Source organism: Salvelinus sp. IW2-2015, linkage group LG17 (assembly GCF_002910315.2).
Source record: "Salvelinus sp. IW2-2015 linkage group LG17, ASM291031v2, whole genome shotgun sequence".
In the NCBI taxonomy this organism is placed as follows: Eukaryota; Metazoa; Chordata; class Actinopteri; order Salmoniformes; family Salmonidae; genus Salvelinus; species Salvelinus sp. IW2-2015.
In genome coordinates this window covers 22,283,066-22,297,905 of record NC_036857.1, presented here as the reverse complement: position 1 = coordinate 22,297,905, position 14,840 = coordinate 22,283,066, and the positions used below count along the sequence as shown (strand labels likewise).

The following is a 14,840-nucleotide window of genomic DNA, read 5'->3' as shown; positions in this document are numbered from 1 at the left end:
ATTTTTAAAAGGCCATGGTGGCGAAGTAAATACAACACAGCAAGTAAAATAAAAACTAAAAACACTGGAATGGTTGGTTTGCAGTGGAAGAAAGCGCAAAGGAGAGACAGAAATAATGGGGTGCAAAGGAGCAAAATAAATAAATACAGTAGGTAAAGACATCAAAAGATGACTAAAGAAACAGTATGCACCGAGCTCAATCTGTCTGCATTAAGTAATATGGTTCTCGCGTGCTGCGGGTGGGTGTAGCCATCGTGACCAGTGAACTGAGATAAGGCGGCACTTTACCTAGCATAGCCTTGTAGATGAGAAACAAGATTCTCTGGACTGATTAAACCAAGATGGAACTCTTTGGCCTGAATGCCAAGCATCACGTCTGGAGGAAACCTGGCAGCATCATGCTGTGGGGATGTTTTTCAGCGGCAGGGACTGGGAGACTAGTCAGGATCGAGGGAAAGATGAATGGAGAAAAGTAGAGATCCTCGATGAAAACCTGCTCCAGAGCGCTCAGGACCTCAGACTGGGGCTAAGGTTCACCTTCCAACAGTACAATGACTCTAAGCACACAGCCAAGACAACCCAGGAGTGGCTTCACGACAAGTCTTCGAATGTCCTTGAGTGGCCCAGCCAGAGCCCGGACTTGAACCCGATCGAACATCTCTGGAGAGACCTGAAAATAGCTGTGAAGCGACGCTCCCATCCAACCTGACAGAGCTTGAGAGGATCTACAGAGGAGAATGGGAGAAACTCTCCAAATACAGGTGTGTCAAGCTTGTAGCATCATACTCAAGAAGACTCAAGGCTGTAATCGCTGCCAAAGGTGCTTCAACAAAGTACTGAGTAAAGGGTCTGAATACTTACGTAAATGTAATATTTCATTTTTTTTTTTTGAAATGTGCACAAATTTCAAAGCAAAAACAGGTTTTGTTATGATGTGGTATTGTGTGTAGATTGAGGGGGGGACAAACTTTCGGAATGTACTGTATATATTTTCTATATTTACAAAAAACATATATGGGGGGGATTGGAAATTATGCAGACAATTACATTGATGGAAGCCACCATCTATCTGCAATAATAAAGCTGATCTAACCCCTAAAAAATGTATAGAAGATCAAATAAATAACCACATTCACAGTTCAGAGTCTGTACTGGCTCCTGTGAGTGTATAATATGAATGTGTTCAGAGCTGTTACTTATACAGAGTACCAAAGTTGTTAGTGTTCCCTATATGTGTTAGCTATAGACCTTTTCAACTGTCGATAACACATTCTATATGCACACGCAACCAAGTGGTTCCCCAATAAACACCCGGCGCTGCAGCATGCCATAATTGTACAAAATGACAAGATCGTTTTTCTTGATCCTACCAAAAAACGGAACAAACACATTGACTTGTTGCTACCAGATCCAGTAAACAAAATCAGACGTTTAGTTCCCGTTTATTATCCGTTTGCTCTGGTGGTGTTGGCTACATTTGGCTAGCACAGCAAATAACTACAGAACTAGTGTGATGTGAAGGTAGAGAAAGATCAACGTACCTTGTTAACCAGCTAGATATATGAATTTCTCTCACAACAGCCAACTATATAACTAAACTAAATGTAGCTAGCATACGAGTCCAATGATTGACGGCCACGTTGTTTACATCAGAAGTTAACTAGCAGCAATTACCCCACTATCAGCCTCTTTCCCCCTCACTAATCTGTCTCTCCTAGCTCTTCGTTTGCTTCGTCTCCAAACGCAACTATATTTTACCCAGGTGTATTGCCCACTTAGTTTCAATTAAGAAACGTACTGTAATTTTATTGAACCGCTAGTTTGTGCTAGGCATGGCACTTCACGTTACGCGACCTTGCTAGTTGTTTTACGCGTAGTAAAACTATAATACAAATGCTAGCGCTGACATCTTGTGGCGATAATGTTGAACTGCATATTAATTACACCATCCTGTATTACATTTTTGATGTTTTATTTTACCTTTTATTTAACTAGGCAAGTCAGTTAAGAACAAATTCTTATTTTCGATGACAGCCTAGGAACAGTGGGTTAACTGCCTTGTTCAGGGGCAGGACGACAGATTTTTACCTTGTCAGCTCGGGGATTCGATCTTGGAACCTTTCGGTTACTAGTCCAACGCTCTAACCACTAGGCTACCTGTCGCCCCATGAAGCACACACATTGCAACTTTATTTCAAGCAAGATGTATTTTAATTAAACCAAATGAATCTTAAAATATAACTTTCTGCACACCCACATGATAGTGATATTTGCGAATAATATCTCTCCTGTGTATGTTATCCTTCTTATTTTCGATGACAGCCTAGGAACCTTCATTACAAGGGTAGGGCTCGCACTAATCCATTTCATGACGGCATATACAGTAGCAGTATAAATCAAATCTGGTAACCTTCAGCATGGTTAGACTCATTAATTGTCTAATGAAAAGAAAAACCCACACACTGATCTTGCCAGTATGAGTAAATTATTAGCAAATTATGCCCACATACAAATTCTCAGATGTGAGTGCTTTTCTAATAGTATCATTTAAAATGGAGAAAGCGTCTCAACAAAATGTAAACAATGTGTGAGGGTTTGCTTATCCTGTTTCAGTATAGAAATGACAAGTCACATGTACAAGTACATTAGACATACCCATGAGGCCAATACTAATCCCATCATATGTCTGCATTGGGCATGCATGCAATAAATAATCTCACATCTGCTGTAACCAAAAGGGTAGAGCATGGATAGTGGAGGTAAGAGAAATACCCTGAAGGGTCACTTTTATATGAGCTGCAAAGTAGCCATGTAATGTATGAGTTTCATCCTCATATGGCTGCCCGGTGCTGGGACGTAAACCCAAATTAAATTATACTTGAAGCTAGTATGCCAACCACTGGAGGAGGAGGACAGTGAGTGTAGCAGAATGGAGCAAATTGGCCCATAATTGCAGGAGGAGATCCTCCCGCAGCTGAGATGCTTATGGTATTAAAATATAGATACATTTATGATAGACAGGAGACACCTCTTCGAGTCTCAGGGGGATCACATCACAGTTGCTGCTCGAACTCACCTTCAGCTCACCTCTGCTACAGTCACACCCTTTTCACCTCCTCCTACACCACTGACAGTATAACGCCAACTGTGTGATCTGGGCCAATGTAGCAGAATTAAATACCCCCAAAATGTATTCTGTGGGTTGACTCAGTTCACACAGTCTGCTCTGCTGGCTGCTGAGGTTGATGCGGAGGAGGAGGTGGTCAGTGAGTGAAGCAGCTGAGGGGTGAGTGTGTAGCACATGTGAGCTAGTTAATAAGTGAGTGCTAGGCTCTTTCTCAATTCATCCTTCCTCGATTCCTCTCATCGCCTCCTGCTCAAAACCCATTGGAGTAGAAGGTACCTTCACCTCCAATACAATTGTAATACAATACAGGTGAGGAGATAGGAGTAATCAAGGAAAGACAAAGTGAGACAAAGTCCTAGTAGGCATAGTGTGGTGATGTCACCTGCTCTGAGACCTAAAGTACTGTTATTCTAACCCAGTATTTCCCAACCAGGGTTAATAGGATTCCTGGGGGGGTACTTGGCCTATCCACAGGGGGTACATGAGAAGACTCCTGAGACCATAGGCTTACTGGTAAAATTTACATGAGGTAGTACTTCAGGGGTACTCCGGGCAGAGCAAAATATAGTTGGTGGTACAGTAACCAAAAAAGATTGGGAACCACTGTTCTAGCCCAAACAAGATCATGATTTTGGTAGGATAATGGATGTTGCTTTGTGGGTATGAAGTGCTGTTATGGACAGGGGTTGCGTCCTATGTCAGCCATACAGGGATTGTTACACCCACGCCAGTGATCAAGGACATCAGCTGCAAATCTGTGCAATATCATCAGACAAAGTGAGAGAGTGACAACGAAATAAAACCGACAAACGGAATGTTTAATGACCCAAAAATACACTATATGTAACGGATGTGAAATGGCTAGCTAGTTAGCGGTGGTGCGAGCTAGCAGCCTTTCAGTCGGTTACGTCACTTGCTCTGAAACCTAGAAGTAGTGGTTCCCCTTGCTCTGCAAGGGCCGCGCCCTTTGTGGAGCGATGGCTAACGATGCTTCGTGGGCGACCGTTGTTGATGTGTGCAGAAGGTCCCAGGTTCGCGCCCGTGTCGGGGCGAGGGGACGGTCTAAAGTTATACTGTTACATATACTTTAATCAACACTTTATTTCATATCGTACAAAGAACGCCTAAGTAAATGGTTAGTGGGTTTAGACATTCATCTTACTCCAACACAACAGATGATTGAATAGTAATATGAAAAGTGTCTAATACAAATAATAAGCAGAATGTCAGGGCTGGGCTGGAACAGAAACCTGCACACACTTTTTTTCTTCTTCTTTTGAACAGGAGTGCAGCAAACCTCAGGAGGCATTTGGCTTTGAGCAGGCATACAGGGACTACTCTTTGCGGGCTTTTGGAGAAATGGCAGACTCCTTCAAATCTGATTACTTCAACATGCCAGTTCATGTAAGTAGAATGTGTCTAATCTTTAAGGAAGGTCTTACAATTTTGACCTGTTGTAATTGATTCACAACTGTCATGAAATTGCATTTTTTAAATTTGTATTGTTTGTTTGTTTCAGATGGTTCCCACAGAGTTGGTGGAAAAAGAGTTCTGGCGCTTGGTGAGCACCATCGAAGAGGACGTCACAGTGGAGTACGGAGCAGATATAGCCTCTAAGGAGTTTGGGAGCGGATTCCCTATCAAGAATGGAAGATTTAAGGTTTCAGAAAAGGATGAGGTAGGCAGCTGTATTCAAATTAATGGGTAACCAAACCAATTCAGTATATAATACAGTAGACTCACGATATAATGGCAAAACATTTCTTTCAATTTTAATGTCTTGCCAATGTACTATTTTGAATCGGAATAAAAATAGATTAAAAAAATGTCCAAACTCTTTCTCATGATCTCTTACAGAAGTACCTGAAGTGTGGCTGGAACCTGAACAACATGGCGATGATGGACCCGTCAGTGTTGACTCATGTCACAGCAGACATCTGTGGGATGACTCTACCGTGGCTCTATGTTGGCATGTGCTTCTCCTCCTTCTGCTGGCACATCGAGGACCACTGGAGCTACTCCATCAACTACCTGCACTGGTACTGATGTTGACCAACCACTCTTTATTATTTAGGGATGTTGAAATTAAGTAATTAGTAACATGGTACAAAGTGCCATTTTGCTGTTCAGTGATTTAGATTTTTCCACATTTTCTGTATGGAGTCAGGACAATATTTTCAAGCTATTAATATCACCTTGGATACCTTATTTGCATGATGTTCCCGACTCAAGCTCTGTTTGTTTTTGAAAGGGGGGAGCCGAAGACATGGTATGGAGCACCTGGCTTCGCTGCGGAACAGCTGGAGGCTGTGATGAAGAAATTAGCTCCAGAGCTGTTTCAGATTCAGCCAGATCTCCTCCACCAGCTGGTCACCATCATGAACCCCAACACCCTCATGTCCTACGGGGTTCCGGTAAGTGTCTCTCTCAATGTAACTAGACTTACACCCATGTATTTCCGTAGAATACTATATCATTTCAGTAACAGAGAAATCAATCTGAAATCGATATTTTATGTGTCCCCAGATTTACAGAACCAATCAGTGTGCTGGTGAGTTTGTCATCACTTTCCCCAGAGCCTATCACAGTGGTTTCAACCAAGGTTTTAACTTCGCTGAGGCTGTCAACTTCTGCACTGTGGACTGGGTAAGATACTCATTGGCTTCCTCATTGATATTATATTGCAGGGGTTAGTTTATGTGAAGTCGACTGTTTACTAATATAGTCTCTCTTTCGTTAATCTCAGATGGCATTAGGCCGCCAATGCGTTGACCACTACAGACTGCTGCATCGGTACTGTGTTTTCTCCCACGACGAGATGATCTGCAAGATGGCCTCCAAGGCCAACAGTCTGGATGTGGTCCTGGCGTCGGCTGTCCAGAAGGATATGAAAGATATGATCAGAGAGGAACAGGACCTACGAGATAAAGTCCGCAAGATGGTAAAGTGCCCCTACAACAGACAGATATATGTGAAAATACATTTCTTTTTCACTTTTCAAATCAATTAATCAAACTATTTTTTTTCTTCTAAAAAATAAGCGATTCTTAGAGTAATATTATATCGTTGCTTTATATTATGACCTGAAAAATACAGAAATATATCACAATATATTATTTTGATAGGCAGAGCAACGAGACCTAAACAGATCATTTTGATGTATGCATTTTTAGAGACTTATCAAACACTAATGAGATATTGTTCACTCCAATTAAGGAGAACAGCTGTCTGGTTCCCCGTCTCTCGGGTCTTCGTTTATAACATGATTGTGTCTGTGTCTTTCTCCCCAAGGGGGTGTTGCATTGTGAGCAGGCGGAATACGATCTCCTGCAGGATGATGAGCGGCAGTGTGCCAAATGTAGGACCACCTGTTTCCTGTCTGCCATCACCTGCCCCTGCAGCCCCGGCCAGCTGGTCTGTCTCCACCACATCCAGGACCTCTGCTCCTGCCCCCTCACCAACTACACACTGAAGTGAGTCATGTCTCATGTCCTGTCCTCTGACGCATCTAGTCTATTCACAGCACACCAGTTTGGCTTTAATCTCCACAGATTTTTTCCCCTTTTCCACACTGAAGTGAGTCCCGGGGTGCATTCAACAGGGCACAATGTTGTCGAACGTTCAAATAGAAATAATCTATATAAATAAAAATATGTGGACACCCCTTCAAATTAGTGGATTCAGCTATTTCAGCTACACCCGTTGCTAACAGGTGTATAAAATCGAGCACACCGACATGCAATCTCCATAGACAAACATTGGCAGTAGAATGGCCTTACTGAATGAAGACTGACTTTTAACATGGCACCATCATAGGATGCCACCTTTCCAACAAGTCAGTTTGTCTGCAGAGTGCTGAAGCACATAGAAATCATCTGTCCTCGGTTGCAACACTCACTACAGAGTTCCAAACTGCCTCTGGAAGCAAAGTCAGCACAATAACTGTTCATCGGGAGCTCCATGAAATGGGTTTCCATGGCAGAGCTGCCGCACACAAGCAATTGCAAGTGTTGGCTGGAGTGGTGTAAAGCTCCGCCGCCATTGGACTCTGGAGCAGTGGAAACGCGTTCTCTGAAGTGATGAATCACACTTCAACACCTGGCAGTCCGACGGACGAATCTGGGTTTGGCGGATGCCAGGAGAACACTACCTGTCCCGAATGCATAGTGCCAACTGTAATTTTTGCTGGAGAGATAATGGTCTGGGGCTGTTTTTCATGGTTCAGGCTAGGCCACTTAGTTCCAGTGAAGGGAAATCTTAACGCTACACCATACAATGACATTCTAGAAGATTTTGTGCTTCCAACTTTGTGGTAACAGTTTGGGGAAGGCCCTTTCCTGTTTTAGCATGACAATGCCCCTGTGCACAAAGCGAGGTCCATACAGAAATGGTTTGTCCAGATCGGTGTGGAAGAACTTGACTGGCCTGCACAGAGTCCTGACCTCAACGGCATCGAACACCTTTGGGATGAATTGGTATGTTGACTACGAGTCTAATCGCCTTACCTCACTAATGCTCTTGTGGCTGAATGGAAGCAAGTCCCCGCAGCAATGTTCCAACATCTAGTGGAAAGCCTTCCCAGAACAGTGGAGGCTGTTTATAGCAGGAAATGGGGGGACCAACTCCATATTAATGCAAATGAGATGTTCGACGAACAGGTGTTCACATACGTTTGTTCATGTAGTGCAAGTTGTGTAGAACAAACATGCCTCTTTGACATGTAGAATAAGGAGGCACATCGGCTCTTTAAATTACATTTCTGTAGTCCTGGTGTCCTCAGATGGCTCATCTGCTCTGGCTTTGACCTCTACTGATATTATTCCCTTTTCCACTTTCAGTTATAGATTTACACTGGATGATCTGTACCCCATGATGGACGTGGTGAAGCAGCGATCTGAGTCCTACGACGAGTGGGCATCCCGCGTGACGGAGACTCTGGAGGCTAAGTTGGACAAGAAAAAAAGTGAGACAAATTCAGCTTGCCTATATTCTTCTCTCCATTAAAAGTACTTTGAAATCCAGAAATTAACCTTAATCTGGGTTTGGAAAACCGCCCCTTAGAGTTGAACTGTATTCACACTGAACAAAAATATAAACGGAACGTGCAACAATTTCAAAGATTTTACTGAGTTACAGTTCATATAAGGAAATCAATCAATTGACATTAATTCATTATGCCCTAATCTATGGATTTCACATGACTGGGAATACGGATATGCATCGGTTGGTCGCAGATAATTTACAAAACAAGGTAGGGGCGTGTAGCAGAAGACTAGTCAGTATCTGGTGTGACCACCATTTGCCTCATGCAGCGCGACTCACCTCCTTTGAAAAGATTTGATTGTGGCCTGTGGAATGTTGTCCCACTCTTCTTCAATAGCTGTGCGAAGTTGCTGGATATTGGTGGGAACTAGAACACGTTGTCGTACACGTACATCCAGAGCATCTCAAACATGTTCAATGGGTGACATGTCTGGTGAGTATACAGGCCATGGAAGAACTGAGACATTTTCAGCTTCCAGGAATTGTGTACAGATCCTTGCGACATGGAGCCACGCATTATCATGCTGAACCATTTAAATGTTTTATTTAACCTTTATTTAAATTGAACAAATTCTTATTTACAATGACGGCCTACCCCGCCCAAACCCGGACGACGCTGGGCCAATTGTGCGCCGCCCTATGGGACTCCCAATGACAGCTGGATGTGATACAGAGGTGATGGCGGCGGATGAATGGCACAACAATGGGCCTCAGGATCTCATCACGTTATCTGTGTGCATTCAAATTGCCATCGATAAAATGCAAATGTATTCGTTGTCCGTAGCTTATGTCTGCCCATACCCTAACCCCACAGGCCACCATGGGGCACTCTGTTCACCACGTTGACATCAGCAAACCGTTTGTCCCACACCTCTGCTATCTGCCCGGTACAGTTGAAACCGGGATTCAACCGTGACGAGCACACTTCTCCAGTGTACCAGTGGCCATCGAAAGTTAGTATTTGCCCACTGACGTCGTTTACGATGCCGAACTGCAGTCAGGTCAAGACCCTGGTGAGGACGACGAGCATGCAGATGAGTTTGTGCAGAAATTATTCGGTTCTGCAAACCCACTGCCAAATTCTCTGAAATGACGTTGGAGGCGCCTTATAGTAGAGAAATGAACATTCAATTCTCTGGCAACATCTCTGGTGGACATTCTTGCAGCCAGCATGCCAATTGCATGCTCCCTCAAATTGAGACATCTGTTGTGTGACAACTGCACATTTTAGTGACATTTTATTGTCCCTGCACAAGGTGCATCTGTTAATGATCATGCTGTTTAATCATCTTATTGACATGCCACACCTGTCAGGTGGATGGATTGTCTTGGCAGAGGAGAAATGCTCACTAACAGGGATGTAAACAAATTTGTGCACAACATTTGAGAGAAGCTTTTTATGTGGATGGAACATTTCTGGGATCTTATATTTCAGCTCATGAAACATTGGACCAACACTTTACATGTTATGTTTATATTTTTGTTCCGTATAGTTGTGAATCAGGCCTCTCATAACCTATTGGTTGAAATGTTGACCTTCTCTCCTCAGGCTTGTCAGCCTTCCGCTCCCTCATTAACGAATCAGAGTCCAAGATGTTCCCTGACAATGACCTCTTGCGTCAGCTCCGTTTAGTCACACAGGATGCAGAGAAGTGCTTCTCAGTGGCCCAGCAGCTACTCAACGGCAAAAGGCAGACTAGGTACCACTAACACAGTCCGCAGTCAGATGTAACAGGAGTATCATCACTGGATCATTTCCCTCCCCTGCCCACACATGATCAACTATGTCTTGAATATTCAATTCCTCAACCAACCGTTTATTTAAATTTCATTACCAGTTTGATTCAAGGGTTTGCATGATGCAGTTTGATTCAATTGTTGTGATAATTCTCTCTCAGGTATCGGTGTGGTGGGGGGAAGACCCAGAGCCAGCTGACCGTGCAGGAGCTGAGGTCATTTGTCAGGCAGCTTTACAACATCCCTTGCAGCCTTCCTCAAGCCCCCAAATTAAAGGTCCAATAGATACTACATGCCATGCAATGAGGAAGTTCGATGTCTAAATGCCATGATATTGCAGCCGTTAGAAAATGTCATTGGAATTGATTAGACCTAACTAAGATGACTGCGGAACTGTTTTTAACGCGATTGGTCAGAGATGGAATGTACATTTTCCTGCCGATTTTAACCGGCTCTCCTTAACCGGTTAACAAACTGTAAAAATAAATCCAAACAGTAAAATGACATGACACAGAAAATGTTATGCATGCATATAAGGAACAGACATTTGGCTCACAGCCAAAAGGCTATATTATTTAACATTCAACTATTGTAATGAAGCAGCTAACAAAACACACTTTTAAAACTTTCATCAGAATGTAAAACACAGTTCTAATCAGCACACCTGATGTGAGCGGTTCCATATGTGACAGAGATGAACATCTCTGTTAGAAACATGGAAAGAGGGGGAATCTAATAGCAACAACTAGGATAGGATGCTAATATGACTGGGATGGTGCCTTTGGCTTCTGGACAACGAAAGAAAGTTGACATGGACAATAGAACAGGAGAGAAATGCTGATTTCAGTGGCATATGCGGAAGTCTTCATAAAATACATTCCACGTTTCTATGGTCGGATTTTGGCTAGGCTACTTTGAAGCAAGGTAAGACATGCCTCATAATAGGAAGTAAAACATTCAGGTTTCAATAAATGAAGTATATTTTACCAAATTGCATACAGCCTCCAGCTCGGATTGCGAAGTGGTGGGTGATGCACTAATAGCCTGCCTACCGTTGCCTAATCCTATGCACTTGAATGGTGAATGGGAAGCGCGCTTCAATTACGAGTTGAGGAAGAAAAATAGTATCAATAGAAAGCTGGGACCCTCTTTTTAATCGTGGCCATCAAAACTCTGTTTTTAACACGTGATTGCGTTTTAGAATTGTTGCACAATGACTGGGCTTTTCACTCCAGCAGAAACTATCTGTTTGAGGAGCAGCTGCAGCTCTCGCGCTATTCGACAGGTGATATTCCACTCATACTGGGGTCTGTATGCTGTGCGAGTGTGATAAATAAAATGCATGACGACTAACAAAAACACATGCGCCAATTTAATTCCATTACATTATTCAAATGAACCTATAGACCGATGTGCATGACCGATCAAATGTTAACCGTTAACATCCCTATTCAGAAAGTATTCCTCAAGGTTAAAGCATGAACACAAATAAAACCCATCTGAATCCTCAATCATTGTAGAATCGTATTCATAATGATATGAATGACGTTTATTTTCTTAGGATCTCTTGAATTGCATCGAAGACTTCCAGCAGCACAGTGAGAAAGTTCTGATGGATGAGGCCACCGGCACAGCGGTGATCCAGAGTCTTCTAGACGTTAGCTTTGACTTTGATGTGGAGCTGCCTGAACTTCCAATACTACGGGAGAGGCTGGAGCAAGCCCGTTGGCTGGAGGGTGTGCAACAGACCAGCGCCCAGCCCTCCACCCTCACCCTGGAGACCATGCGGAGGCTGATAGACCAGGGCGTAGGCCTGACCCCTCACCCCTCCGTGGAGAAGGCCATGGCTCATCTGCAGGAGCTGCTCACGGTGTCTGAACATTGGGAGGAAAAGACCAGCATCCTCCTCAAGGCCAGGTGAAGGCCGCACACACCGAGGATTTCTCGTTTACATCTGTAATCTTAATCTGTAAACCAGGTATTTCAGGTTTTTTTTTTTTTTTAGGAATCCGATGTCAAAGAAGACAGGCCAAAATTTTAGATGAGTAGATTTTAACAATAGGTTTAAGGTCATCTTCTGGGCTTTGTTATTCTGGATCATTTAGACCTGAATTTACAATAATTGTTTCCTCATTCAGAGATTCAACTCTGGGTCTTGAATTTGAACTTTCTCCACTCTTAGCCAAAATTAGCCATGTGGTTATGGCACTTATATTAAAGCTAGTGAGGTTTCTCTTTAACGAATGTACAAACATACTGGATTACTGATTTGTACATTAGCAGAACTGCAGTATGTCAGTGTCCCTGATTTTGCTTCATTTTAATTCCAGCTAGTGCAAAATGCTGCTGCTAGAATATTCAACAAGATCTACAAAAAGTGAGCATGCATATCTAGTTCTGCTTTCATCCCATTTGGTACCCAGTGCATTTTAATAATCACTGTCACCGGCGTTTTTCAAACAGCTTTTTTTTTAATGGCATGGCTCTCCAAGGAATGTACATCTATTCTGTGCGCGCCACATATCCACGGTTTAACAGTCTTTTTCAGTAATGTTTTAATTGTCTGCATCTTTCTAGAGCTAGAGTTCATTCAAATGTTCTGTCATTTTAGAGCTTAGTATAGTGAGAAGTACTGTTCTTTTTATCTCAAGGACGGATGGATAGTTTTTGTTTCTTTATGATTTTATCAGTATGTTGGACATTTTCTTTATTATAGAATTGTGCATAGCCCATACCACGGTAACTGTAAATGTAACCAATGGTTTGAAAGTGTAAAAGTGTATCATGGTTGCAAGGGGTCAGTATAGATGCCTATGTAAAGCTACTAACACTAAACAATCCATCAGTTGTCAGAGGAAAACGTTGCATGGTTCACAACCATCACAACAGTGATGTCTGCTTACATCAGAAAGATCTTGAATTTACCTTTATGAAAGATGGAGTGAATAGCAACAAATATTGAACAACAAGGGATGTGAAATGTCTTAGGAATTGTCAAAGTTTTTTTTCCATGATAGTACTTTCATATTTTTATGATTGATGCACACCTGAGAACATTTCTCCATAGTCCATACAGATGGATAAATATGATATGTATGCTTCCTGTCAGTCGGATAACTGGGACCCCTTGTGCTGGTGACTGACCAGTCTTTTGACCTAACTGTTTTCTTCTCCACCAGGCCCCCCCCATCTATAGAAGTCCTCTCTGAAGCAGCTGAGAAGGTGGTGGGTATACCTGCTTACCTCCCCAACTGTATGATGCTGAAGGACTCCATCAGTAGGGCCAGGGAGTGGCTTCAGGAAGCAGAGGCATTTCAGGTACGGAAGAATAAAACACCACGTTTTCACGATGTTGTTATACATGATTTTTATAGAAACATTGCTCCCAGGTTGACATGTATAGGTGGAACCATTATGTATAGAAAACTTGAATTCTGTGTACTTTTATAGGATGGAGAGTCCATTCCATTATTTGACAAGCTCTCTGATATGGTTCTACGAGGACAAGCCATCCCAGTCCAGCTGGACCCTCTAAAGCATCTGGAGTTTCTGGTAGCAGAGCTGCAGGCCTGGAAAGAGTCTGCAGCTAAAACTTTCCTCATGAAAAACTCTCACTTCACTCTGTTTGAGGTAATTGTCTAATGGCTGTAATGCACCACCTATGAATGTTCCATGAGTGATGTACAATCTAAAGCAGTTTATTTCCCAGAAATACATTCACCAGAATTCACAATTTTGTTCTTGTCCACAGGTTCTGTGTCCAAGATTTGAGGTTGGAGCAGGGTCTCCGAAAAGGAAGTCGAAAAAAACTAAAGACTGCAGTAAGAAGAAGATGGTGAAGCTAGACTGTCTCAGTGATGTGGAAAAAGCCCTCTTAGAGACCAAGGACACTACCTCAGCTGTAAGTACACCTACAATGGCCATGTCTCAAACTGAATACATTTTTTATTTTTCAACTCAGTTCAAAGTGCGGACCTTGGCTTTCTCTACTTCTTTCTAGTACTGGATATGTATTGTATCTCAATGCATGTTGGACATGAACTTGCATTCAAATTCTATAAATTGAAATGTTTTTACATTTATTTACCAGCTGGCAACTCTCGGGGAAGTGCGGTTACGGGAGATGTGGGCCCTCTCCTCCCTCCGGGCAGCTAACGAGTCCAAGCTCCTCCCCACGGCAGACTGCATGGACCTGAAGGTGTGTGTGTGTCAGAATCCCCCCATGGGAGCCATGTTACAGTGTGAGCTCTGCCGGGACGCCTTCCACAGCGTGTGTGTGAGGGCTCCCTCAGACTCCCGTTCAACCCAGGCCTGGCTGTGTCCAGACTGCCGACGCTCGGAGAAGCCCCCCCTGGACAAGGTCCTGCCCTTGCTGGCGTCGCTGCAGCGTATCCAGGTGCGTCTACCCGAAGGCGATGCGCTTCACTATTTGGTTGAGAGAACAGTCAGCTGGCAACAGCGTGCGCGACAGGTCTCTGCCTCCTGTGGCCTTCCAGACCTGGAGGAGAGCTTTAGAACTTCCCCATCTCCGGTTGGAAAGGTCAGTCACACCCCTTCTCTGAAATGTAGTTATCTATCCATTTTAAAGTGATATAATTCAGAATTAAGAGACAGTTATGATAATGACCAGATTAGGAATGGATTTGATATTTACATTTTTTATATATATCAACAGCCACCATGTTTGACTCCAGAGTGGAACAGGACAAGTCATGATCAGATGGTGTTCTACACTGAGCAACGATGCATTCCTCTGCAGGGTCAGTTCTGTGTTATAAAGCAGTGTTGTAGAATCATTTGTAATTCTTATCACTAGCTGGACTTCTTGATAACGTCATTATATTGATTAGCGCTCTACTGATGACTACTGATTATTGAACCAGCTACGTTAGGTGATTGAGAACATTTCTCTTTTACAATATCCTGATGTGTG

The 14,840-nt window shown here is 43.0% G+C and overlaps 1 protein-coding gene across 2 annotated transcripts in view; it reads left to right on the top strand.

The window, feature by feature from the left end:
* The window catches only part of kdm5bb (lysine demethylase 5Bb), a 45,090-nt gene that overhangs the window by 21,445 nt on the left and 8,805 nt on the right, over window positions 1–14,840 (top strand). For both annotated transcript variants that reach the window (XM_070447958.1, XM_024006344.2), the window contains exons 10-25: window positions 4,412–4,531; window positions 4,647–4,805; window positions 4,985–5,166; window positions 5,379–5,541; window positions 5,654–5,773; window positions 5,874–6,068; window positions 6,419–6,600; window positions 7,966–8,090; window positions 9,720–9,870; window positions 10,069–10,183; window positions 11,469–11,824; window positions 13,087–13,225; window positions 13,358–13,537; window positions 13,659–13,808; window positions 13,998–14,447; window positions 14,583–14,667. In XM_070447958.1, the coding sequence (XP_070304059.1) occupies window positions 4,412–4,531; window positions 4,647–4,805; window positions 4,985–5,166; window positions 5,379–5,541; window positions 5,654–5,773; window positions 5,874–6,068; window positions 6,419–6,600; window positions 7,966–8,090; window positions 9,720–9,870; window positions 10,069–10,183; window positions 11,469–11,824; window positions 13,087–13,225; window positions 13,358–13,537; window positions 13,659–13,808; window positions 13,998–14,447; window positions 14,583–14,667 (2,872 nt within the window). The remainder of the gene's footprint in view (window positions 1–4,411; window positions 4,532–4,646; window positions 4,806–4,984; window positions 5,167–5,378; window positions 5,542–5,653; window positions 5,774–5,873; window positions 6,069–6,418; window positions 6,601–7,965; window positions 8,091–9,719; window positions 9,871–10,068; window positions 10,184–11,468; window positions 11,825–13,086; window positions 13,226–13,357; window positions 13,538–13,658; window positions 13,809–13,997; window positions 14,448–14,582; window positions 14,668–14,840) is intronic.